Source organism: Dasypus novemcinctus, chromosome 12 (assembly GCF_030445035.2).
Source record: "Dasypus novemcinctus isolate mDasNov1 chromosome 12, mDasNov1.1.hap2, whole genome shotgun sequence".
Taxonomy (NCBI): Eukaryota; Metazoa; Chordata; class Mammalia; order Cingulata; family Dasypodidae; genus Dasypus; species Dasypus novemcinctus.
Window position 1 is genome coordinate 7467428 of NC_080684.1, and position 26325 is coordinate 7493752.

The window sequence follows — 26325 nt, forward strand, 5'->3', positions numbered from 1 at the left end:
CCATTTGCTCTACTGTGAAAAGTTTAGCAGTTTTTCTTTAAGAAACATAGGAAAGACAGACTATTGTAAATTAGCTAGTACTGGAAACACTTACCAAAGAGAAGGCCTGTGTGTTATAGACAGTAAGGAAATCCCAGCCTCTTTCGCAGCCTGAAATATCTTTCCTTCAACATCAATGCTGACAGCACTGGTACATTCATCCAGCAATGCGTATTTTGGCCTTGAAAAAAAATAAACACAAGTATATGAATGATTTTTGTGTTTGAATGATATATTTCTCTGTTGGACAATATGAGTTGCAATCTTAAAACCCTTAAAGGAGAAGGAGAGCATGTCATTATTACAGGTGATAAGTGATAAAACAAAAAAATAGTCTCCTCCCTTTTGGATTAGAATAACACATACCTCTTAAATTTAAAGTGCCTGGCTAGATTTTCTGATAACTGCTTACAATAAAATAAGCTTTATTGTTATGTAGATGGGTGAATCATAAATGTGAGGCATAGGAAAGAGGGGGCAGGCCACTGAGTGCAAATTCCGGCAGAAGGCAGGTTCATTCTTGGTGACGAGGTTCTGACTAACCACATGGAAAATACATTACAGTACCTAATTACCTATCAGGCCACAGCCCTGTTAGCAAAGATTTAATGAGAAGATTATTTTATCAGCAATAGGAGTACCCAAGCACTAGTAATGAAATTTCATTGCTACAGGACTCTGTGAGAGGGAGTGGGCCTAATCTTATGAATTTAGAGCAGGTATTCAATCTTGTAACACTGAGAACACGCTTCGGAATCACATTTTTAGGGAAAAGTGGTGAATATTTTTCTGCTGCACTCCTTGTTTTCTAGCTCAGTTTTTACTCTGGAAGTGTCTGTTATCAGAGGCACCCTATCCCATGCCGTCATTTCTTTTTCTCTATCCCTCCTCCTTTTCATCACACCCTCCTGCTCTTATCTTTCTTTTTCCTACCCCATTCTTCAATTTAGCCTGTCAGGACCTTAATTATATATTTGGTATTCAGCAACATGACTTAGCTTTGTTTATGGGACCAAAGGTCAACTCCTGAACTGTCACTTACTGTTTATTTCAGGGTTGAAGATAAGTCTTGAATATTTCCCAGGACAATTTCCTCCATGAAGATATTTGAACTTTTAAAAATGAAGATAAATACAAGGGAAAAATGAAATCAGTTGTTTCTCCCTGAGCATAAATAATTATTTGGCACTGTAAGTTGCTTTTCCAGGATGGATTTGCTTATTAATAGAATCCTGTTACCTATTCCAGGCTGTGTAGTGAGGATTGATAGATACTTGAGTCAAAGGCGACTCGAATACCGCATTTGACTGTGCTCACTGCTCTCCATGCAAAGAACTAAAGGAGCGCGGCGTGATCCCCACGGCGACGTCAATGGAAACAGTTTTGCTCCTTGCCTTTTGGTTGCTGTTCTTTGTCTCAGAGTTGATTTGTGGATTTTTAAGTGTAAAAGAAGAAGAGGAAATGGAAGTATAATATAGAGAGGTTTGGAGTGCAAATTTCTTTTTGTTTACAGTTCTTTTCAGTAACTAAGTTATTTATTATACATTTTTTATTTTTCAGAGTATTTTGAGATAAACAGAGACACCGTTTTAAAATGAGAAAAAAATGTATCTTACACTGTTGTCATAGCAACCCCTAGTCTAGCAGATGTATGATAGATCACATGCTTATGTTTCTTTGGCAGGACTCGTGTGTGTGTGTGCGCGCGCGCGCGTGCTTAAAGACGTTAAGCAATAGCTGGAATCTAGAACTGATATCATTAAATAAAACACTGGGTAATACTGTTTCCCAGATTTTCTTCTTTTCTCCTTTTTTGCATCATCAGTAGATTGGGCTATGTGAAGGTCCTAATTCAGCCCCCTTAAGATATGATTTTTCTGATCTTTCTTTAAATATTAAAATTAAACCCCTTTCAAAAAAGGTATCCTATTGAAATACTTAATACTCCATGCCAAAGTTCTCCATTTTAGTTAGCTCAGGTCTTTCACATTATAATCCAAGCCTTGTTGTTAATCCTTTCAAGATGAGGGGAGGCAGTTTCTCATTAAACTTTTCCTTCACTGGGTTTAATATTTCTAATTGCTTTTATCTTTTCTCAATATGTTTTCCAACCATTTGCTTGTCTTTACTGATTTTCCTATGGCTCACTAAATTTTCTTTTCGCTGATTTATAAAGATCTACCTGCCTGTGACTTTATCTTTACCTCAGTCTCACATTATATCCAGAATATATTAAATACACAAATATCAGTTATTTCAAATTATAGTACTTGAAATCTTTGTTTTGACATCTTTTATTGATGACTCTTGTTCTTTATTAGAATATTTACATTATTAGCATACTGACACAGTGGGTTTGGTCACATTTTACAATCCACCATATTATATTTCACTAACTGCTGGTGATCAGATTACTGAATGTTTATTGGATAAAACTCAAACAGATTAAGGGTGATAACTCTCAAGCTGTAAAGTTTACTCTTAAATCTTACCACATCATTTGTAAAAGAGGCATTCTTTCTCAAAATTCTAAGTTAGCAAAATTTGGTTTATATTTCTAGCTTGCCATATTATTAAACTAACTAGGTATACTATTACAAATAACAAGTTTTTAACACAATTAAATTTTTCTCAGAAAAATTTCTAATTTATGGTTCTAGAAATTAGAAGAGAAATTGCCTATGGGGAGATCTGATTGGAAAAGGGCATGAAGGAAGGGTGATAGAAACATTCTCTGTCTTGATGGGGCTTATTAGGTTATATAGCATATATACATTTGTCAAAGTCATTGAATTATATACTAAATAAATATGCATTTGGTACGTAAGTTTTACCTTAATAATTTCCTAACACCCTGGCTAGCATATACATAATAATATAGAAAATGTACAAAATATCATATGAAATAGAGGGATATAAATTACAAGATACTTTATGAAAATAGCTATATTAAAAATCAAGATAACAACCAACTTCTGTGTACCATCAAGACTGGGAAGAGGTTAATCCAAGATTTTTAACAGTGTTTGTATATAGGTAATCAGATAACAGATTTTTTCTTCCTTTTACTTACCTATATTTTCTACTTAAAAAAAAAGAGCATGTAATTATATTTTAATGAAATTGTTTCAAGTGCTGTTATGGACTTATTTTCATCATTTCATTTCTTGTGTCATTAGAAAAAGGATTTGAAGAAGCAGGGAAGCTAAACTTGATAGTGTTTGGTAGGTAAGCCATTTTGAGGGCAGCGAGAGCTTCTTTGTCTTTTTGTCTTTTTATATAGACTTCTCAAAACACTCTTTTTTTTTCTTTTTTACCATTTTGTTCAAATCTGCTTTTTGAAAAAAGAAACCTGCCAAGACAAACTTCCATGGGAATATCTACTGATTATAACAACAAATATGCATAGTTAAACTAATCCATAACTGCTAAAATCCCTCACCCACGGATAAAGAAAAGTTGTCTCCATAGAGATGGATTGATTTTCATTTTTTAAATGATGGTAAGGATCAGTACTACCAGGAAACTAGAGTTCTACTCTTGTCAAGACAGATAAAACTTATGTGAATATGAAAATGCAAATAAAAACCATGATGAGATACTACTATATATGCATTGGAATAGCTAAAATGAAAATCACTGGTATTACCAAGTTTGGCAAGGATGCAGAGCAATTGGTACTCCCTTACCAGCTGATAGGAGTAAAGTGTTACAACCACAGCCACTGTGGAGGACTGTTGGGCAGTTCCTAAGGAAGTTGAATACAGACTGGCTGTGGGACCCAGGAATGCCATTGCCAGGTATATACCCAGAAGAACTGAAAACAGTGACACGAATAGATATCTGCACACTGATGTTTATAGCAGTGTTATTCATGAGAGCCAAAAGCTGGTAACAACCAGGCGTCCATCAACTGATGAACAGATAAACAAACTGTGGAGTATATACAAGACGGAATATTATGCAGTGGTAAGAAGAAATAAATAAGCTCTTTTTAAATGATAACTATATGTTATATTCTTATAAAAAAAGGTTAACTCTAAGTCTAATTAAGCTTTCAGTAAAAATTTCCAGTTTAGACTAAATATGGGGGATTGAGGAACAAGGTAAAGAATTCCATGAGGAAGCAATCAGACATACCTAGAATGGGAATCACTTTCCAGGGAAAGGAAGCTGATTTCTTCAACAAGTAAATGGCATAAAAATAGGGGTGGGGAAAAAAAAAGGAGAGACTCTATAGTTGAAAAGAATTAAGAGATACCACAACCAAATGCAATGTGTGAAAATTGTTTAGATCTTGATTTGAACAAAAAACCATAAAGAGATGTTTTTTGAGACAATCAGGGAAACTTTGAATATGAACTAGATATTGTATGAATTTAAAGATCCATTATTAATTTTATTAGGTATGATTGTGGTATCTTATTAGGTAAGAATTATTATGTCTCATATTCCAGAGATGTATACCAATGTATTTAGGGATAAAATGTCTTAATGTCTGGGACTTAATGAAAATACTTCAGAAATAAAAAAAGAATAGATAAATCAAATGTGGAAAAAGTCAGAACTGTGGAATCAATGTGATGGGATTATGGGATTTGTTTTGGTCACCCAAAGGGGTGCTAATGCAAAATACCAGAAATTGGTTGGTTTTCATAAAGGGTACTTATTTGGGGTAGGAGCTTACAGATACCAGGCCATAAAGCATAAGTTACTTCCCTCACCAAAGTCTATTTTCATGTGTTGGAACAAGATGGCTGCCAACGTCTTGAGGGTTCAGGCTTCCTGGGTCCCTCTGGGCTCAGCTCCTCTGTTTTTTCCACAAAGTCAGCTGTAGACTATGAGGCTCTCTAGACTTTGCTTCTCTCCACAAGGTCAGCTGTAGACTATCAGGTGAATGGCTCTCTCTCTCTCCCTGGGGTTTCTGCTGTGTCTAAAGAGCTGTCTCTATTCCTCTGTGTTCTTCTCCTGGCTCAGGTCCCTCTTACCGGGGCTGGCTTCTCTTTCCTCTGCATGCTGACTTCCTGGGGCTCCAGCTTAAGGCTTCAGCATCAAACTCCAATATCAGAAACCCTCAACTCTGTCCTTTGCCATGACTTTTATCTGTGAGTCCCCACCCCTTGATGGGTGGGGACTCAAAGCCCTAATCATAACTTAATCATGCCCAGGTACAGATCAGATTACAAACATAATCCAATATCTATTTTTGGAATTCATAACCATATCAAACTGCTACCAAGGTTCATTTCACAACTGCCTCTTCTTTGATGAAGTTGCTTTTTCCATAAGATATGAAAATTATTTTCCAAAATAAAATTTTTTTCTTAAAAAATCAAGGGACAATTAGTAGCTCAATGTGGACCAAGTATATGTTAAATGTTTAATAAAGCTTATTGATAATTTCATTTTATTTTGCTTTCTTTCTCAGCTTTTTAAACTTCTTTACAAAAGTGTTTTGGCTATCATGCAGCTCATCGGGAATATTGCATCTGCCCCAGCTTATAGCTCGTCTGTGCATTCATGTACATATATTAATATTTTGGTCCTCTATGCCCAAGATGTAAGTAGTAAAAGCAAGTAGTGACGTTGTTCCTGATAATCTCTTGCTCTACACAACTCAGGTACCCAATGAGGCATGAATTTTTAAAATACATATTTTCGGAGAAGAAATAAGACCAACAGGAGAGAGGACAAATCAGAATGGCTTAGTGTCCTTGAACTCAAAAGCTATGGATCTAGTCACAAAGAGAGAGAAACTTTTCAAGGGCAATTATTTCCTGCATCTCAATTTTTCTGAGTCCATTAGGAATCAAGCTGGTTGGTTCCTTTTTCCACGGTATTATGCTTCTGATTTTTGAGGAGGAGGGTACTATGCTGTAATAAGGAAATGAGTGGTTAAGAAGCTGAGTTACTTTGAATTTAATGTTTTAATTCAGAAGTATTACCTTAATGTCTACCTGCTCTACTGTGATCACACCAGTATAGCCGCGGTTATATCATCTTCACAGTTTAAAATAAAATAACATTAATTCCACTTTAAGGCTTACGATAGATAAAATTTTAATTCAGCCCCTTATATATTATTTCATCTAAAGTTACTCAACATACAATAAATAGAATAAAGATGCTTAGAGATTTCTGTCACATAAAAATATAATTTAAGAAATTAAAAAATTATGAGCTGTCTGCATTAGTTTTCCAGTAATACATTTACAAACTAAGGATGAGGACAGTACAATCCTATCTAAAGGTCTTCTGGCTACAAAAATGAAATAGTAAGTGACCCAAGATAGTGGAGTAGGGAATGGTAGGCTGCACTCTTCCTCCAAAACTGCAGGAAGGATATAGGTTAAGTGGAACCAGGTGTCAAAGAGGACCATTAACACAACACAAAATGAAATAAAACCCTGGAGTAAAAAGAAAAGCTAACCAACTGAATAATTCCACCAACAAAAACAGATGCACAGACATGAGCAAAAAATTACAAGGCATACTAAAAAAACAGTAAAACATGGCTGAGTTTAATGAACAAACTAAAAAACATAAGGAGACACAGAATGTGGCACAAATAATCAAGGATGTCTGAACAAATATCATGAATCAACTTAAGGAAGTGCAGGGAGAGATTAAGGATATTAAGATGACACTGGGAGAACATAGTGAAGAAATTGTAAACATACATAAAAAGATAATGGATATGATAGTGATGAATGGCACAATGCAAGAAAGCAAAAATATACTGGAAGCACATATCATATTTGAACAGGCAGAGAAAGAATCAGTGATGTGGAAGATAATACATCTGAAATCAGACAGATAGTAGAACAGATAGATAAAAGAGACAGAAAAAATCCAGCAGGGCCTTAGGGACTTGAATGACAACACAAAATGCACAACTGTATGCATTTTAGGCATCCCAGAGGGAGAAGAGAAGGGAAAGGGGCAGAAGGAGTGTTGGAGGAAATAATGGCTGAAAATTTCCCAATGCTTTTGAGGACCATGGTTGCACATGTCCAGCAAGTATAGCATGTTCCAAACAGTACGAATCCTAACAGGCTTACCCCAAGACACATACCTATCAATTTGTCAAACACTCAATACAAAGAGAAAATACTCAAGGCAGCAAGAGAAAAGAGAACCATTACATACAAGAGAATCTCAATAAGATTAACTGCTGATTTCTCATCTGAAGGCACAGAGGTGAGAAGGCAATGATATGACATAGTTAAGGTGGTAAAAGTTAAAACTGCTAGCCAAGAATTCTGGATCCAGCAAAGCTGGCATTCAAAACTGAGGGAGAGTTCCAAACATTCACAGATAAACAGAAATTAAGAGAATTTGCCAACAAGAGAGCTGTCCTTCAAGAAATAAAGGGAGTTCTGCAGGTTTAAAGGAAAAAACAGGACAGAGGTTGGAGGAGAGTGTAAAGGAAGATCATTATACTTACCTAAAAAGATAAAATGAGAAATAAAACCAATCTATGACATATATAAACCTAAAGAAAAAATGGCTAATACAGGTATTGCCTTGACAGTAATAACATTGAATATTAATGGATTAAACTCTGCAATCAAAAGACACAGCTTGGCAGAATGGATAAGGAAATATGACCTATCCATATGCTGTCTACAAGAAACTCACCTTAGACCCAGGGATGCAAGAAGGTTTCAAGTGAAAGGCTGGAAAACAATTTAGCATGCAAACAATAACCAAGAAAGGGTGGAAGTACCTCTATCAATATTGGACAAAACGGACTTTAAATGCAAAATTATTGTAGGAGACAAAGAAGGATAATATATACTAATAAAAGGGTAATCTATCAAGAAGATAGAGCAATCATAAATATTTATGCACCTAACTAGAGTGCTCCAAAATACATGAGGCAAACAATGGAAAAACAAGGAGAGAAATAGATTCCTCTACAATCACAGTGGTAGACTCTAATACAGCATTATCACCCATTAGACAGAAGATGTTGACAGAGGGTCAGTAAAGAAGTAGAGACTTTAAATAATACCTTAGAGGATCTAGACCTAATAGACATATACAGAACATTACCCCCAAATAAAGCAAGATATACATTCTTCTTGAGTGCACATAGATCATTCACCAGGATAGCACACATGCTAGGTCACAGAACAAGTCCCAATGAATTTAGAAATATTGAAATCATACAAAGTAAATTCTCTGATCACAATGAAATAAAGCTGGAAATTAATAGGGGGCAAGAACCAGAAAAGGCACAAAGATATTGAAGTTAAACAATACACTCTTAAACAACCAGTGGGCCAAGGAGAAAATTGCAAAAGAAATCACTACCTACCTTGAAATAAATGAAAATGAGAACACAACATATCCCAACCTATGGGATGCGGCAAAAGTAGTGCTGAAAGGTAAATTTATAGCCATAAATGCTTATATTAAAAAAGTAGAAAGAGTTAAAACCAAAGATCCAACTGCACACCTGGAGGAACTAGAAAAAGAACAACAAACTACTCCCAAAACAGAAAGAAGGAAATATCAAAGATTAAAGCAGAACTAAATGAAATTGAGAATTAAAAAAGAACTAGAACAAATAAACTAAACCAAAAGTTGGTTTTTTGAAAAAATTAATAAAATTGACAAACCCTTAGCTAAACTAACAATGAAAAAAAGAGAGAAGATGTAAATAAATAAAAAATGAGAGATGGGATATCACCTCTGATCCCAAGGAAATAAAGAGTGATAAGAGAAATAAAAGGATACTTTGAAAAATTGTGTGCCAACAAGATGGATAACTTAGATAAAGGAACCAATTTCGACAAACACACAGCAACCTATATTGATAAAAACGTGTGCCCCACAAGGAGAGCTGCCCCACATGAAAAAAGTGCAGCCCACCCAAGAGTGGTGCCACACACATGGAGAGCTGATGCAGCAAGATGACGCAACAAAAAAAGCAACACAGTTTCCCAGTGTCGCATGACAAGAATGCAAGCACAAGCAGACACAGAAGAACACACAGTGAATGGACATATAGAGAGCAGACAACAGGGGGGAAGGAGAGAGAAATAAATAAATCTTTAAAAGAAATAAAAGGAAATTGATGAATTCAACACACCAATCAAACGAGACTGAATTAGTCATCAAAAACCTCTCAACCAAGACAAGCCCAGGACTAAACGGCTTCACAGGTGAATTCTACCAATCATTCCAGAAATGACAAACATCAATCCTGTTTAACCTATTCCAAAAAGTAGAAGTAGAGGGAACATTAACTAACTCATTCTTTGATGCCAACATCACCCTAATACCAAAGCCACATAAAGACACTACAAGAAAACTACAGACCAATCTCTCTAATGAATTTAGATGCTAAAATCTCCAACAAAATACTTTCTAATCATACTCAACAACACATCAAATGAATTACACACCATGATCAAGTGGGTTTTATTGCTGGTATTCAAGGATGGTTCAACATAAGAAAATCAATAATGTAATAAACCACATTAACAAATAGAAAGAAAAAAAATCACAGGATCAATCATCTCTTTGATGTAGAAAAAGCATTTGACAAGATATGGCATCATTTCTTGATAACAAACACTTCAAAAGACAGGAATAGGAGGAAACTTCTTCAACATGATAGACAGTATATATGAAAATTCCACAGCTAACATAATACATAATGGTGAAAGACAAAAGGCTTTCCCTCAAAGATCTAGAACAAGACAAGGATGCCCACTGTCACCACTCTTATTTAACATTGTGCTATAAGTACTAGCTCAAGAACTTAGGCAAGAAAAAGAAAAAATAGGCCACCAAATTGGAAATGAAGAAGTAAAATTTTCACTATTTGCAGATGACCTATACATAGAAAGCCCCCCATGAATTTATAAGAAAGCTTTTACATCTGATAAATGAGTTTGGTAAAGTGGCAGGATATAAGATCAACATGAAAAAATCTGTAGCATTTCTGTCCACTAATAATGAGCAATCTGATGAGGAAATCAAGAAATAACTACTGTTTACAATAGCAACATTTAGGAATTATTAAATTTATTTGGAAGGGCAAGGGTCCCTGAATAGCCAAAAATGTATTGAAACAGAAAAACAAAATTGGAGGCATCATACTAACTGACTTTAAAGCATACTACAAAGCTAAAGTGGTCAAAATTGCATGGTACTGGCACAAAGATAGACATACTGACCAATGGAAACGAATTGAGTGTTTTCATATAGATATTTGCATAGTCAGTCAACTGTTATTTGACAAGGCCACCAAGCCCACTCAATGGGGACAGAATGGTCTCTTCAACAAGTGGTGCTGGAGAACTGTATATCCAAAAGAATGAAAGAGAATCACTATCTCATGCCCTATTAAAAAAAAATTAACTCAAGGTAGATACAAGACCTAAATATAACAGCCAAGACCATAAAGCTCCTAGAAGATAATGTAGGGAAGCATCTACAAATAATTATAGTAGGAAATGGTTTCATAGACTTTACATTCAAAGCTCAAGCAATGAAGAAAAAAACAGATAAATGGAACCTCCTTAAAATTTAAAACATTTGTGCTTCAAAGGACTTTGTCAAGAAAGTGAAAAGGCAGCCAACTCAATGGGAGAAAATATTTGGGAACCACTTATCTGGTAAGGGTCTAATACCCAGCATATATAAAGAAATTCTATATCTTGAAAGTAAAAAGACAAATGATCCATTTAAAAAATGAGTGAGAGATTTGAATAGACACTTTTCCAAAGTGGAAATACAAAGGGAAGATGCTCAACACCACTAGCTATTAGAGAAATGCAAATCAAAACTACAATGAGATACCATCTTATTCCCATTAGACTGATGGCAATTAAAAAAAACAGACTACAAGTGTTGGAGTGGATGTGGAGGAGAGAGAACACTTATCCACTGCTGGTGGGAATGTAGAATGGTGCAGCCTTTGTGCAAGATGGTTTGACAGTTCCTCAGGAAGCTAACTACAGAACTGCATAGGATCCAGCAGTCCCACTACTAGGTATATACCCAGAAGAATTGAAAGCAGGGACATGAACAGGAATATAGGCACACCAATATTCATAATGGCATTATTCACTATTGCCAAATGTGAATTTGGCAACCAAAGTGTCCATGAACAGATGAATGGATATGCAAAATGTGGTATTTACATATAATGGAATAATACTCAGCTGTAAGAAGAAATGAAGTATTGACACATGTAACAACAGGGATGAATCTAGAGAACCTTATGTTGAGTGAAGTAAGCCAGCCACAAAAGGACACATATTGCATGACCTCTTGGATATAATATAAGCATATTGAGCAGACTCACAAAGATAGAATCTGGAAGATAGGCTATCAGGAGAGAGAAAGGGAATAGAGCGTGTTGAGCCGATCATCAATCTGGGCACAACCTATCACAAGGTGGAAGAGGGTGGTTTGGCAGTGAATGGGGTGATGGTGGTGCAGGGATGTGAGTGGGGTTAGCAGGGTGAGAGGGTTGGGCTATCCATGGAACTGGGGGAAGGACTGGAAGAAGGAACAAGTGACTCTGGGGATTTGTAAGTCTGTGGTTGAAACTACAATGGAGGGAGTGTTCTTTTGGCAAATATGGCAGGGGAGGGTCACTGGTGCAGGGCATTGGTGGGAGGATATGTGAGAAAGGGTGTACCTGGGGCATGCTTCTACGGAATATGAAAGTGTTCTTCTTGTCATAGTGTGTTATCTCAGTGGATGGAGAACCACGCAATAAACAACAAAATTTTATTAAACTTTCATCCTAGGGATTCCTGCTACATTATCAAATAGAGGGGCAGGAATCTCTTGAGTACATAGGCAGTGCCTAATAAAAGAAAACTGACCAGTATGTCAAGCCTTCAGTGTTAAAGCATGTAACTATGAACCTTATTCTCAAAAAATTGAAACTTAGTTGTTACTCTATGTTCCAGGGGGAAGGAGGGGGAAGAAGAGGTGGAACGCAGGGCATTATTAGGGCATTAGAATTATTCTGCATGATCTTACAATGATAGATACAGGCCATTATACATTTTGTCAAAACCTATAAAATTGTATGGTGCAAAGTATAAACAATAATATAAACCACTGACCATGGTTAGTGGCGATGCTTCAATATTCATTACTCAGTTGCAATAAATGTACTATGCTCATGTAGGATGTTATAAATAAGGGGGAAAATGTTAGAAGGGGAGGAGGTGGACTGTAAGGGAATCCTCCATATTTTCTATGTGACCTTTCTGTAACCTAAAGCTTCTTTGAAAATAAAGTGAGGAAAATAAGATACTGGGTAAACATACAGAGGAAATTGTCAATTTACATAAAAGATAATAGATCTTATAGTGATGAAAGGCAAAATGAAAAAAAAAATTGGCTTTGTTTTCGGGGAGGGTTTGGATTACAGAAAAGTTACAACTCCGACAGGGGAGGGTCACTGATGCAGGGTGTCTGTGTGGGGAAGGCTGTACCAGGGGCATGCCTTTATGGAATATGAATGTTGCCATGTGGTCATGGGGTGTGTTATCTCAGTGGGTGGAGACCCACACAACAACCAACAAAACATTAAATCCTTTCCTGGGGAGTCCTGCTACATTCTCTAATAGGTGAGAAGAATCTCAAGAGTACATAGGCAGTGCCTAGAGAAAGAGGACAGATTTTACGCCATCCCATTCATATTAATGCTTGTACTTAGGAACCCTGTTCTTGTAAAATTGAAACTTAGCCTACCAGTAAATATTGCCTAAGAGTTACCTCCTGAAAATTTCCTTGATGCTCAAATGTGGCCTCTCTCTAAGCCAAACTTAGCATATAAGCTCACTGCCTCCCCCCCGATGATGGACAATACCCATCCCAAAATCCAGAGAGTATCTACAACTGCAGGCAAGAGAGTTCCATCCATCTGCCCCATGGGGTCTCTCAACTGGAAGCAGAGTGGGCACCACCATCCCCAAATCCTCAAGATTGAGGAATGAACAAACATAAGGGGAATGCAACTATGGATCAAAGTAGACTAATTATTATTCTAGTAATGGAAGAACTTGTAACATTGATAAAAAGACAGTGGTCACCAGAGGTTCTGAGGGGAGGGAGAGGGAAGAATATGTGTTACATAGGGCATTTTGGGGACACTGGAATTGTCCTGTATTTTGTTTCAATGATGGATACAAGCCATTATACTTTTTGTCAAAACTTATAAAATTGAGTGGTACAAAGTGTAAAGTGTACCATGGTTAGCAGCAAAAACACCTCTAGAAAACTGAGAATTAAGGTAACATCATTAACCCATAAATATAAGCAAAAACCTTTTAGAAAATTCATCTTTCATAGAGGGAAAATGAAATAGTAGTTACCTGAGAATAGCATACTTACTTATGATAAAACATGCGAGCCATGCCCATTCGTTGCTTTTCCCCTCCTGACAGGACATCTTTCCAGTCCATAACAGCATCCCATCCTTAAAAAAATAAAATATTTTAATTTTATGAATCATTTGTGAGTTACTGTTTCTTCCCTGGATAAGTGGTTCTTGGCAAGTTTAGATTATTAACACAGAGAAAATGGTATTTTACAGAAAATTTACTTGGATAAACTAGAGAGCCTCATGCATATGCATTTTGTTTTACACTTGATACTCTCTTTTTTAATTAGAAAAGTTGTAGGTTTACAGAAGAATAATGCATAAATTACAGACTTTCCATATATCACCCTACCCTGCATCTATTTGTTACAATAGATGAAAGCATATTTTTATAATTGTACTATTAACTATGGTCCATAGTTCAAGTTATGGTCCTCTGTTTGTGTTATGCAGTTCCATGGATTTTTAAAATTTGTATTCTAGTAAAATATATAATAATACAACCTAAAATTTTCCCTTTAAATCCCATGCAAGTAAATAATTCAGTGTTGTTAATTATGTTCACATCATTGTATTACCATTGCTACCATCCATTTCCAAAACTTTTCCAAAATTCCAAATAGAAACTCTATACATTTTAAGCCTTAACTCCCTATTCCTTATCCCCACCCCATCCTGTGATAATCTATATTCTAGATTCTGACTGCATGACTTTGATATATTCTAATTATTTCAAACCAGTGAGATCATACAATGTTTGTACTTTTGTATCTGGCTTATTTCACTCAGCATGATGTCTTATGGTTCATTCCTGTTGTTGCATGTATCAGGACTTCACTCCTTTTTAAGGCTGAATAATATTCCATCATGTTTATAGACAACATTTGCATATCCATTTACTGACTGATGGACATTCACATTGCTTCCAACTTTGGTAATTGTGAATAACGCTGCTAGGAACAAAGATACACAAATATCTTTTTGAGTCCCTCCTTACAATTCTTTTGGGTATATACCTAGAAGTGGGATTACCAGCTGAGCTGCTTTGGAACTGTATTTACCCTAGAAAAACATGTTCTTAAAGCTAACCCCTTTCTGTGGGTGTAAACCCATTATAAGTAGGACCTTCAGATGAGGCTACTTCAGTTAAGAAGCGACCTTCCTAATTCAGGATGGGTCTTAATCCTATTACCGGAGTCCGTATAAATGGAATGGAGAGAGAGAGACAGAGACAGAGACAGAGAGAAAGAGAGAGAGAGAGAGCGCGAGACAGAGAGCGAGAGAGCGGGAGAAAGAGAGAGAGAGAGAAGCAAGAAACTGAAATCACTGAAACCTGGAAGAGAAGGGAGAAATCAGCAGATGCCGCCATGTGCCTTGCCATGTGACAGAGGAGTCAGGGTTGAAGGCAGCCTGGGAAGAAAGCATTGCCTTGATGACTTCATTTGGACACGTGCCTAACTTCAAAATTGTTACTGAATAAATTCCTAATTGTTTAAGCAAACCCATTTCATGTTATTTGCTACAGCAGCCTAGGAAAAGAAAACATTAGCTCATATGGTAACTCTATACTTATTCTGAGAAATCACCAAACTGTTTTCCCCAGTGGCTGTACCATTTTATATTGCCACCAGTAATAAAAGATTATTCCTATTTCTCAGCAATCTTTCCAACACTTGAAATTTTCTGCTTTTTAAATAGCAACCATTCTGGTGGATATGAAATGGTATCTCATTGTGGTTGTGAGTTGCATCTTTTTAATGGCTAATGATTTTGAGCATCTTCTATGTGCTTTTTGGCGATTTGTATATCTTCTTTAGAAAGATGACTATTCCATTCTTTTGCCCATTTTAAAATTGGTTATTTGTCTTTATGTTGTTAAGTTTAAGGATTTCTTAAGTATTCTGGATATTAAACCTTTATCAGATATGTAGTTTCCAAATATTTTCTTCCATTGTGTAGGCCACCATTTTACTTTCATGATAAAGTCCTTTGAGGTACAAAAATATTTAATTTTGATGTTTTTAATTTTTTCTTAAAATTAAAGCATTTGCTTTGGACATAAAGTCTAAGAAACCATTGCTGTAACACAATATCCTCAAGATGCTTCCCTATGTTTTCTTCCAGAAGTTTGACCATTCTGGCTCTTAAATATTTAAGTCTTTGATCCATTTTTGGTTGATTTTTTTATTAGGCAAATCCTTTCATTTGCAAATGGAGATCCAATCTTCCCAACACTATTTGTTGAAAAGACTATTTTTCCCAACTGAGTGGTCTTTACCCCCTTATCAAATATCATTTGACCATAAATGTGATGGTTGGTTTCTGAACTCTCAATTTTATTCTATTGGTCTATAATGGAATAAAATTATGCCCTTGTGCCAGTAGCATGCTGTTTTTATTACTGTGACTTTGTACTAAATTTCAAGATCCAGAAGTATGAGTCCTCCAATTTCCTTCTTTGTTTTCAAGATGGCTTTGGATATTACGGCCTCTTACTCTTCCATATAAATTTGATGACTAGCTTTTCCATTTCTGCAGAGAAAGGGTTTGGAATTGTGCTGCATTAGTAAATTGCTTTGGGGTAGAACTGACATCTTAATATTTAGTCTCACAATATATGAACCTGGAATGTCTCCATTTATGTAAGTCTCCTTTGATTTCCTTTAGCTATGTTTTGTAGTTTTCTGTATATCCTTGGTTAAATTAATTCCCAGACATTTGATTCTTTTAGTTGCTATTGTGAATGGAATTTTTTTTCTTGACTCTTCTTCCAATCGTTCAATCCTTGTGTATATAAACACTACTGATGTTAGGGTTTTGATCTTGTACCTTGTGACTTCGCTGAATTCATTTATTAGTTCTAAGAGCTTTGATGTGGTTTTTTCAGAATCTTCTGTATATAGAATTATGCCATGTACAAGTAGGGAAAGTTTTACTTCTTCCTTTCCAATTTGGGTAGCTTTTATTTTTTTTTCTTGCCTAATTGCTCTAGCTAGAACTTCCAGTATAATGTTGAATTATAGTGGTGACTATGGGTGTCCTTATCTTGTTCATGATCATAAAGGGAAATCTCTGTCTTTCACCATTGGGTACGATTTAGCTGAGGGTTCTTCATATAAGCCCTTTATCATGTTGAGGAAATTTTTTTCTATTCCTAGTGTTCTGAGAATTTTTATCACAAAGGAGAGCTGAGTTTTGTCAAATGCCTTTTTGTGTCAACTTGGATGACCATGTGTTTTTACTCTTCATTCTGTTAATGTAGTGTATTACATTCATTTATTTTCTTATGTTGAACTAAATTTGCATATCTGGGATATATGCCACTTGATTACAGTGTAAAATACTTTAATATGTTGTTGGATTTGGTTTGCTGGTATTTTGTTAAGGACTTTTGCATTTATATTCATGAGATACTGGTCTGTAATTTTCTTTACTTGTGGTATCTTTACCTGGCTTTGATATGAGGGTAATGTTGGTCTAATGGAATGAATTAGGGAGCACTCCTTTCTCTTTAAATTTTTTGGAGGCATTTGAGCAAAACTGGTTTTAATTCTTCTTTGAATGTTTGGTAAAATTCTCATCAAGCCATCTGGTCCTGGACTTTTCTTTGTTGGGAGGTTGTGACAACTGATCTACTCTCTTTACTAGTTATTGATTAGTTGAGATCTTCTATTTCTTCTTTTGTCTATGTAGGTTATTTTTGTGTTATACTCCTTTTTATTTCAGTGAGGTCAGAAGTAATGTCTCCCTTTTCATTTGTGATTCAGTAGGTATCCTCTCTTTTTCTTTGTTAACCTAGTCAAAGTTTTGTCAGTTTTATTTACTTTTCAAAGAACCAACTTTTGGTTTTGTTGGTTCTATTGTTTTTTAAATTTCTATTTCATTTGTCTCCACTCTTATCTTTGTCATTTCCTTCTGCTTGCTTTGGATTTAGTTTGCTCTTTTTTTTTTTCCCCCTAGTCCTTCCGGTTTTGAGTTTAGGTCTCTGATTTGAAATTCTCTTCCTCCTCCTTCTTTTCCTCCTCTTTTTTTTTTTTTTTTTTTTTTTGAGGCACTGATGAACAAACTCAGGACCTCGTACATGGGGGGAAGCAGGTGCTCAATCACTTGAGCTACATCTGCTTCTCTTTAATACAAGCATTTAGAACTATAAATTTCCCTCTCAAAACTATCTTTGCTTCATCCCATAAGGTTTTTTTTTTTAAAGTTTTTAATAAAAAAAAAAATATATATTTAGATTACATAGATTTCATTTCTGATTTTCTCTTTAACCCCCTGGTTGTTTTAGAGTGTGATGTTTCATTTTCACATATTTGTGAATTTTCTATTTTTCCTTCTGTTATTGATTTCTAGCTTCATTCCATGTGGTCAGAGAAAATACATAGTATGATTTCAATATTTTTGAATTGAGGCTTGTTTTGTGACCTAACACATGGTCTGTACTGTAGAATGACCCATGTGCACTCCAGAAGATGTGCATTGTTGCTGATGGGTGAAGTGATCTATATATGTCTGTTAGGTCTAGTTGGTTTATAGCATCATTCAAGTCTTGTATTTCCTTATTGATTTTTTTGTCTATCAGTAAAAGTTGTATCTATTATTGAAAGTGGTATACTAAAGCCTCCCACTATTAATGTAGACCTGTTTATTTCTCCTTTCAAATCTGTCAGTATTTGCTTCATATATTTTGGGGCTCTGCTGTTAGGTGCATATATACTTATAATTTTTTATTTCTTGTTGCAATGACCCCTTTATCAGTATATAATGACTATCTTTGAACCTCATAACAGTTTTTTACTTAGTCTGTTTTATCTGATATTAGCATAGCTACCCCAGCTCTCTTTTGGTTACTACCTGCATGGTATAGTTTTTGCCATCCTTTCACTTTCAACCTACCTATGCCTTTGAATTTAGGATAAGTTTTTTTGTAAAGATCATATAGTTGGGTCATGCTTTTTTATCCATTCTGCCAATCTCTGCTTTTTTATTGGAAAGTTTAATCCATCTACATTTAAAGTTAACACTGATATTGTAGCACTTTCTTCTGCCATTGTCTTTGTAAGTCTTATACAATTTCTGTTCCTCAGTTCTTCCATTAATGTCCATTTTCATACTTATTCAATTTTTCTTATTGTACCATATTAAGGCCCATCTCATTTCTATCTGGATATATTTTTCATGTACTTTCTTTGTGGTTACCATGGGGTTAAAATTTAACATCCTTAATATATAACAATCATATTTGATTCCAACTTATCTTCAATACTATACACCTACACTGTTCCTATACATCTCTGTCTACCAACCTTTTTTTGACCTTGTTCCAAATGGTATCTTTGAACACTGTATGTCTAAAACCATAAATTTATCATTTTTATGAATTTGCATTTTAGCACCTGTAGGAAGTAAGAAATGGAGTTACATATAAAAAAATACAACACCATATTACTGGAATTTATAGCTACCCAAATGGTTACCTTTACCAGAGGTGTTTATTTCTTTAAACTGCTTTGATCCACTGTCTAGTGTCCTTCCTTTCCCTTTAGTATCCCTATTAGGGCAAGTCTACTGGTGCCAAACTTCTTTAGCTTTTGTTTATTTGGAAATGACTTTATTTCTCCCTCATTTTTTAAAGATTCTTGGTTGGTAATTATTTTCTTTCAGCACTTTAAGTATTTCAACACACTCCCTTTTGCCTGCATTGCTTCTGATGAGACTATGGCACTTAATCTAACTGTGACTCTCTTGTATGAAACACATTGCTTTTCTCTTGCAACTTCAGAACTCTCCCTTGCATTTGACATTCTGAGCAATACATGATAGAGCTTATACTTCTTTATGATCATCCTGTTTGTTGTTCTCTGGGCTTCTTGGGTGTGCATATTCATGTCTTTTGTTACATTTGGAAAGTTTTCTGTTACTGTTTCTTTGAAAATTTCTTCTGTCCCTTTCTTTTCCTCCTGGGGCTCTCATAATGCATATATTAGTGAGCTTGATTGTATATCAGAGGTCACTTAGGGTATTTTAGCTTTTTATAATTCTTTTTTCTTCCTGCTTCTCAGCTGGACTCATTTCAATTGTCTTGTCCTTGAGTTCATTGATTCTTTCTTCTGCCAGATCCAATCTACTGTTGAAACCCTTCTGGGCATTTTCCACTTTAGTTGTTAAGGTCTCAATTCCAATAGTTCTGTTTGGCTCCTTTTTAAAATTTCATTCTTTGTAATGCAATCCTTTCATTACTCAGTCATTGTTTTCCTGATATCCTTTAGTTCTCTCCTTGTATTTTCTTTCATCTCCTTAAGCATATTGACTGTTTTCCTGATAGCTTATAGTTCTTTTTTGGTATTTTCCTTCATTTCCTTGAGTATATTAAAGATCATTTTTAAAAATCTTTGTCCAGTGTTCCACAGTCCAGTCTTCTTCATAGGTGTTTTCTGGCTTTTTATCTTTGTTTTTGTATGAGCGTCATTTCCTGTTTCTTTGTTTGTCTTGTAATCTTTTGTTGCACATGGTATATTTTAAAAGTTAACTCTGGGATTTATTTCATGAGATGTTTGTTTCTCCATTTTATAACCAGCAGGTGATATGACAGAGATTTTCTTGAGTGTCAGGAACTAACAAAACCAAGTAAAACTACAAAAAAAACCCACCTCTCACCATGTTCGCAAATTGGTTTTGCATTGACTGGTGCTGTCCCTGAGAGCTCTGCCCTCCTATCAGGAAGTCAGAATCCTCCCTGTCCACTCTGGGCCCCTGCATCTTATCCTAGAGTGCTTACTAATGGCCTTGGGAGCTCCCGTTTACAGGTGTTTTTACTGTTCCCTCTACTTCCCAGGAAACAGATCCTCCCCTTCTTCCAGGATGTTCCACTGCAGGGCTTAAAGCAGGCAAGCCTTTTTCCCAGGCCTTCCACCTCATTTTTTTTCTTAGCTGCCTTCATTGTCTCAAGCTGCTTTTGCCTAGAGGGCACACTCTGGGAGGGGGACCATGAGGTTTCCCCAGCAGTCTTTCTCAAAAGGAACAAGCTCAGGGACCCACAAAAGAGTGCCAGCTGCCTCCAAACTTTCAAATTCCCCAGGGGAAGGAACAAAGGAGGATTCAGGAAAGGTGCCTGGGTCTTCTCCCAGGGTTCCCTAATGCTATGCTTTCTTCACTTAGCCCCTTCCCAGTAAATACAGCCTTTCAGCTGTCCTCTGCAGCTCTGAGGAAGCATACACTCTTTATGTCTCCTCTGCTGCCTTTGTCCAGGGTGGGGTAACGATGGCTGCCCTCAGAGCAGGGTCCTCAGTGATCCCAAGCAGCTGATAAAAAGCAGTGATCACCAACCAGCCAGTGCCCCGCCCCTGGGTCTTGGGGAAGTGGATTTTTACATCACTCTCTGGCACCAGCTCACTACACTAGGGGCTGGACACTATAGCCGCTTGCCCTCAGAGTATCGGCTGGGCAGTGGTAACTGTCCATGGAGAGGACAGTTTTCTGGAATTTACCGGCTTCTTCCTCCTGTTCTTCCCTGGGTGCTAGTCAATGATCTAGTGGACTCTGGAGTTTCAATAGTTGATTCAGTTAACTCCCGCCTGTATCATAGCTGTTCTGGTGGAGGGGCTGATTCCTGGGGCTTCCCACTCTGCCATCTCCCACTTTCTGCCCCTTGATAGTCTCTTAATGGTAATAATACCTTATACTGACAAATCATATTCTAAGGATTCTAAATACAGACACCTAGAAAAATTTATTTTCAGTATCCCCAAAGGGTAGATAGGTGGGGGAAATGACCAACAAATTTGCATAAGTCAATTGCCAAGCTGACATGAGGTAAGACAGGAACTACCTCTTAATGGCTTTCATGTGTCTAAGACTTTATGTGAGTTGTGTCATTATATATTCCACAACCTTATGAAATAAATATTATTACTTGCATTCTACAAGTGAGCAAACTGAAATTTGTGACGTCTTTATTTATACAGCTAGGTTTCATAGCTAGGATTTAAATCTACTTTATCTGATGCTTTTATAATTTATCTATGACCTCCTACATTATTTTAACTACTGACTTTCTGTTGGATATTAATTCAAAAAGCAAGTCTTCCATTTTAAAAAAATTAGATCTATTCATACTGATATGGACATATGGTAAAGATAATTTTTAAAATATGAAAAACCAAGTTGCCATATTATATTATGATCACACTTCTGTAAATAAACACACACATATCTCCGGGGGTGGAATTATCAGACATTAACTTTCTAATTTACACATTTTTATGATAAGCAGATCTGACTTTTGGAATCAGAAAAAAATTATTGAAAAACAAAACCATAGGCCAATTAGAAAGAAGGTCGTATCACATCTTTTTCTGGGGTAGGAAAATAAAAAAACAGATGAAAATAGTTAAAGCCTGACTTTCAAAAAGGAAACTGAATGCCAAAACATGACAAGCACTTAAAGCAGCACTTCCAAATCTTAAGTATTCAGGGCTTAACTCTCCCATTTGGGAAAACTCCATGCTCTTTGCCCTCTTTTCTTCTTCAGCTGAATTTTCAACATTATGAAACTTGTAAATAAACTTGGTCAAAGGGAAAGAAAATAGGAAATCGAGTCTTCATGATTTTACGTGAACTTGGTATATGAAAAGTCAAATTATCAGAATAATTATTTGATTCTTCTTTTGGTCAGAATGAAAATGTGGACTTTTGACAACCAAAAGTTCAAAGCAAAAGTATATATCCATTTCACAGAATAATATACACTAATGGTTAAACATAAAATGAATCTTTTAAATATATTTCTTGGGAAGTGGACTTGGCCCAGTGGTTAGGGCGTCCACCTACCACATGGGAGGTCCGCAGTTCAAACCCCAGGCCTCCTTGACCTGTGTGGAGCTGGCCCATGCGCGGTGCTGATGCGCGCAAGGAGTGCCCTGCCACACAGAGGTGTCTCCTGCGTAGGGGAGCCCCACAAGCAAGAAGTGCGCCCCTTAAGGAGAGCCGCCCAGGACGAAAGAAAGTGCAGCCTGCCCAGGAATTGTGCCACCCACATGGAGAGCTGACGCAGCAAGATGACGCAACAAAAAGAAACACAGATTCCCATGCCGCTGACAACAACAGAAGCAGACAAAAACAACAGCACACAGCAAATGGACACAGAGAACAGACAACTTGGTGGGGGGGGGGGGGGAAGGAGAGGGAAATAAACAAAATAAATCTTTAAAAATATATATATATATTTCTTATTGTCTTCTTCCTTTAAAATTATCATTACAAAATGCATTGCATAAAAAAACTAAAAGTATAAACAAGAAACTAAAATCATTAGTAACCTATTGAGGAATACTGGATGGGAAGAAACCAACAGAATAAAGATGTTTTTTTCAGAGTACATTTTAAAAAAATTGTCAGTTCCTTGTCTTAATACTTTTTTTTTTTAATTAGAGAAGCTGTAGGTTTAAATAAATAAGCTTGGATAATAGACAGGGTTCTTATATACCACCCTATTACTAAGAGGACATTTTTAAAATATTTTTTTATTTTTGAATTATGTGAAAGTATTACCTGTACCAAAATTAAATAAGAAATATAATGAAACTAATACAATGTTTTAAAAGTTGTCAATACAAAAGTATCTGGAATGAAAGGAAAATTCCCCTATTTCCCAATCAAACCTCCAATCCCACTTCCCAGAGAAGACTACTATTAATATTTCCTTGTGCAAATGTCTAGGAATTGTCTATTGATTTAGAAACATGTCCTTATAACTTTTAAATTGGTAAAAAATCTCACAATGCCATCGGATTTAAGGTGCTTGCTTCTAGGGAAAACTGCTGAAACAAAACTTCCTCTATGACCGAATTTTATTGCATTTATGAAATGTAATTAAAGATCTGAAAAATGGGTTCAAAATTATAAACAGTGGAGAAATATTCTGGGCTTTGAAAGATCTTTTTTGTTACTATTGTTGTTCTTCCCCTACCCCCCAAAAACAGGAATATGAGAAAAATATTTGGGTTAATGGAATCTTTAACTTAAAATATTCTAATAAATCATGTCCCTTGTTTTACCAAACCCAAAAGTTTTAGTAGGCAATATTACATGATCATAGAACACATAAATCAGAATTCTGAGTCATAATATTGTTTCTGATGCTGATTTAGTGAGAGTGAACCAGATAAGAAGGGTAATTTTCCTGCTTCCAAGAAAAGCCAAAACTGTTTTAGTTAACCCTTTACACTCTTCCTATTTTGTAACCTGTTTGATGGAATGGAATGTAGTTTTTAATTCTATCTTTTAACTAAGCAACAAATACCTTTTCTTTGGACTGTTAAGAGTAGAAAATGAGATAATACATGTAAATTGCTTAATACTGTATATTCCACATAGTAAGCACTCAAAAAACCATCACAATTACTGTTACAATATTAAGGTTGAAACATTTTTCAAAATAGTTTTAGAACTCCTGAATGACTTCTTAATGATAAAATAGTCCATGTTTATTATAAATTTCGTTTTGGATTGTTAGATTTCAAACCCCAAATTCTTACCCAAGATAAACATGCAGCATCCACTCTGTCAGTTTTTGCCAGTGTTTTGAAAATGGTAAGGGGTTAACCATATGATACAAAAAGATAAGCTGCATTCCCTATTAGTAGTAATTACAAACACCACCTCGCTGGCCTGCCTCATTTGCTTATAAGGATCAAATTAAATAAACACATGAAATCGCTGTGTAAATATCAAGTACCATCATACACAGGTAAAATAGCATAGTATCATCTTACAACTACTAATATTTCCATTAACTACTATTCTTATGTATTGACAATGTGCCACTGTACCAAATCCTTTACATATAGACTTCTTTAATCTTCACAAATGCCTTATGTTATAAGGTACATATTTATCCTGATTTTACAATTTGAAGATACAGAGAACAGTGCTAGCTAGGATTCAATTTCGGTCCTCTCTGACGCCAAAGCCCACACTTCCAATTACGTGGGCTCCTTCTGAATATACAACTGTCATGAGAAACAGATCACGAAATCCATGGAAAATGAAACCTGGAATTCTCGTTTTATATTTCTGTTATTTTCCTAGGCTATCAAATTATATGAGCTATCAAATATTTGTGTTACTACGAGAAGATTTATTTTTAAAAATGCATATGCATATTAAGTGTTATTTCTACTCTTTTGAAAATGTATTATGCTAAAAAACAACAATACAGAAGTTTCTGTACATCATCTAATTATTTGCTGCTCAGGAAAGAAAAGGTATGTATTGGTAATGCTGTGGGTCGGAAAACAAGAAATACATTCTGCAACACCTACTTCTCCAATTATTTGGTTAAATGTAAGATGAGAGCTTGATAGGTGACTCAGACACAAACTTTATATTCATTTAAACTGACAATTGCCTCAGGGATACTTGTATATTCAAATATGAAAAAAAAAACGTCCTCTTTTTCAAATGCTAGCTGCAGTGGTGTGGAGACTTGATAAAAGTCTAGTGTACTGCATGAAATATGATACAAACCAAAAAGGGGATGTCAAGGATGAAAAAGAAATAAAACCCATAAAATTCAACTTTACTGTGTGCTTATGTTCAAATAAGAGCTTATATTCAAATGAAACCACAGACCCAATATTTACCCAAGTCTATTTTTAAAAAAGAAGTTAAATGCATAAAAAAAGATGGATTGGCGTTACCTCCTTCTCTTTGAACTATGTGATAGAGGTGGACGTTGTGTAGGATGCATTCCAGGTCTTGGTCAGTATAGCCTCTATCATGCATATCATCCACGGAATCCGGATAAATGACTTGATCACGAAGACTTCCAAGAGACATATACGGCCTGTAAAACAGCAAGTCCACGAGAACCCTGTGAAAGCCACTGTGGCTCGCTAGTGTGATGACCTGGTGACCTAAAAACTTCAAAGCAGACTTTAAATACCACATTTCTAAAATTACATTTGTTAACTGGTATTGAATATTTCTCTCTAAGGCACTGTAGGATTATACCCTGTTAGGCTCACATAAAAAACTGAGACATGGCCACAGGAAAAATTTCTATTAAAAAAAAAGTTTAGCATTTTAAGTAGAAATCCATACTTTCTTTCACTATATTTGATAAACATTGCTTCTGTAGTTCATCTAAAATTATTTGGGTTAAATATTTAAAATTTGGGGGTTTTACCCATCGATGCAAACAAACAAAAACTTACAAAAAAGCCATTCATAAGAGAAAAGCAAATTAAAACTATGCAGTTCCTTACTTATCAGATGGGCAAAAATTCAAAAGCTTGGCAACTCACTCAGCCAGGTCTATGGGGAAACAGATGCTCATATATGAGAGTGAAAATATAAAATGTTATAACACCTTCAGAGGGGTTTTGGTAAGACAACATATTAGTTACCCTTAAAACTAGTTCTCGGAATTTACCCTGAAGATATACTTCTAAAACCATGCATAGAGTTCTCTATTGCAATATTATTTGCAATTGCAAAATACTGAAAACAATCTAAATGCATAGGAGAGTGACTGAATAAACTATGGTTCATCTGCTATGCAGCTGTAAAAAAGAATGAAAGAATGAAGATCTCTATGAACTATTAAAGCGTGACTTCCATGACAAATTAAACCGAAAAGTAAAGTGCAGGAGTAGATGTGTATCAGGGCTTCTCAACATTGGCCACCCAACAGCTGACATATTGAACTGGATAATTCTTTGTCGTCAAGGGCTATTCTGCGGATGTAATATGTTTAGCAGAACCTACTAACTAGATGACAGTAGTACCCTGTCCAGTGGTGACAACCAAAAAATGTCTCCATGTATTGACAAATGTCTCATGGGGAACAGAATTGTCCTCCAGTGAAAACCACTGATATACAGTATACTATTGTCTATGTAAAAAGAAAGTAATGCAAG

At 35.7% G+C, this 26325-nt stretch overlaps 1 protein-coding gene across 1 annotated transcript in view; it reads right to left on the bottom strand.

The window, feature by feature from the left end:
* ABCD2 (ATP binding cassette subfamily D member 2) overlaps window positions 1-26325 on the bottom strand; it is a 75227-nt gene that overhangs the window by 7906 nt on the left and 40996 nt on the right. Inside the window, exons 7-9 of the mRNA XM_004471254.4 lie at window positions 25105-25250; window positions 13417-13501; window positions 95-220 (exon numbers count right to left, since the gene is read on the bottom strand). Coding sequence (XP_004471311.2) covers window positions 95-220; window positions 13417-13501; window positions 25105-25250 — 357 coding nt within the window. The remainder of the gene's footprint in view (window positions 1-94; window positions 221-13416; window positions 13502-25104; window positions 25251-26325) is intronic.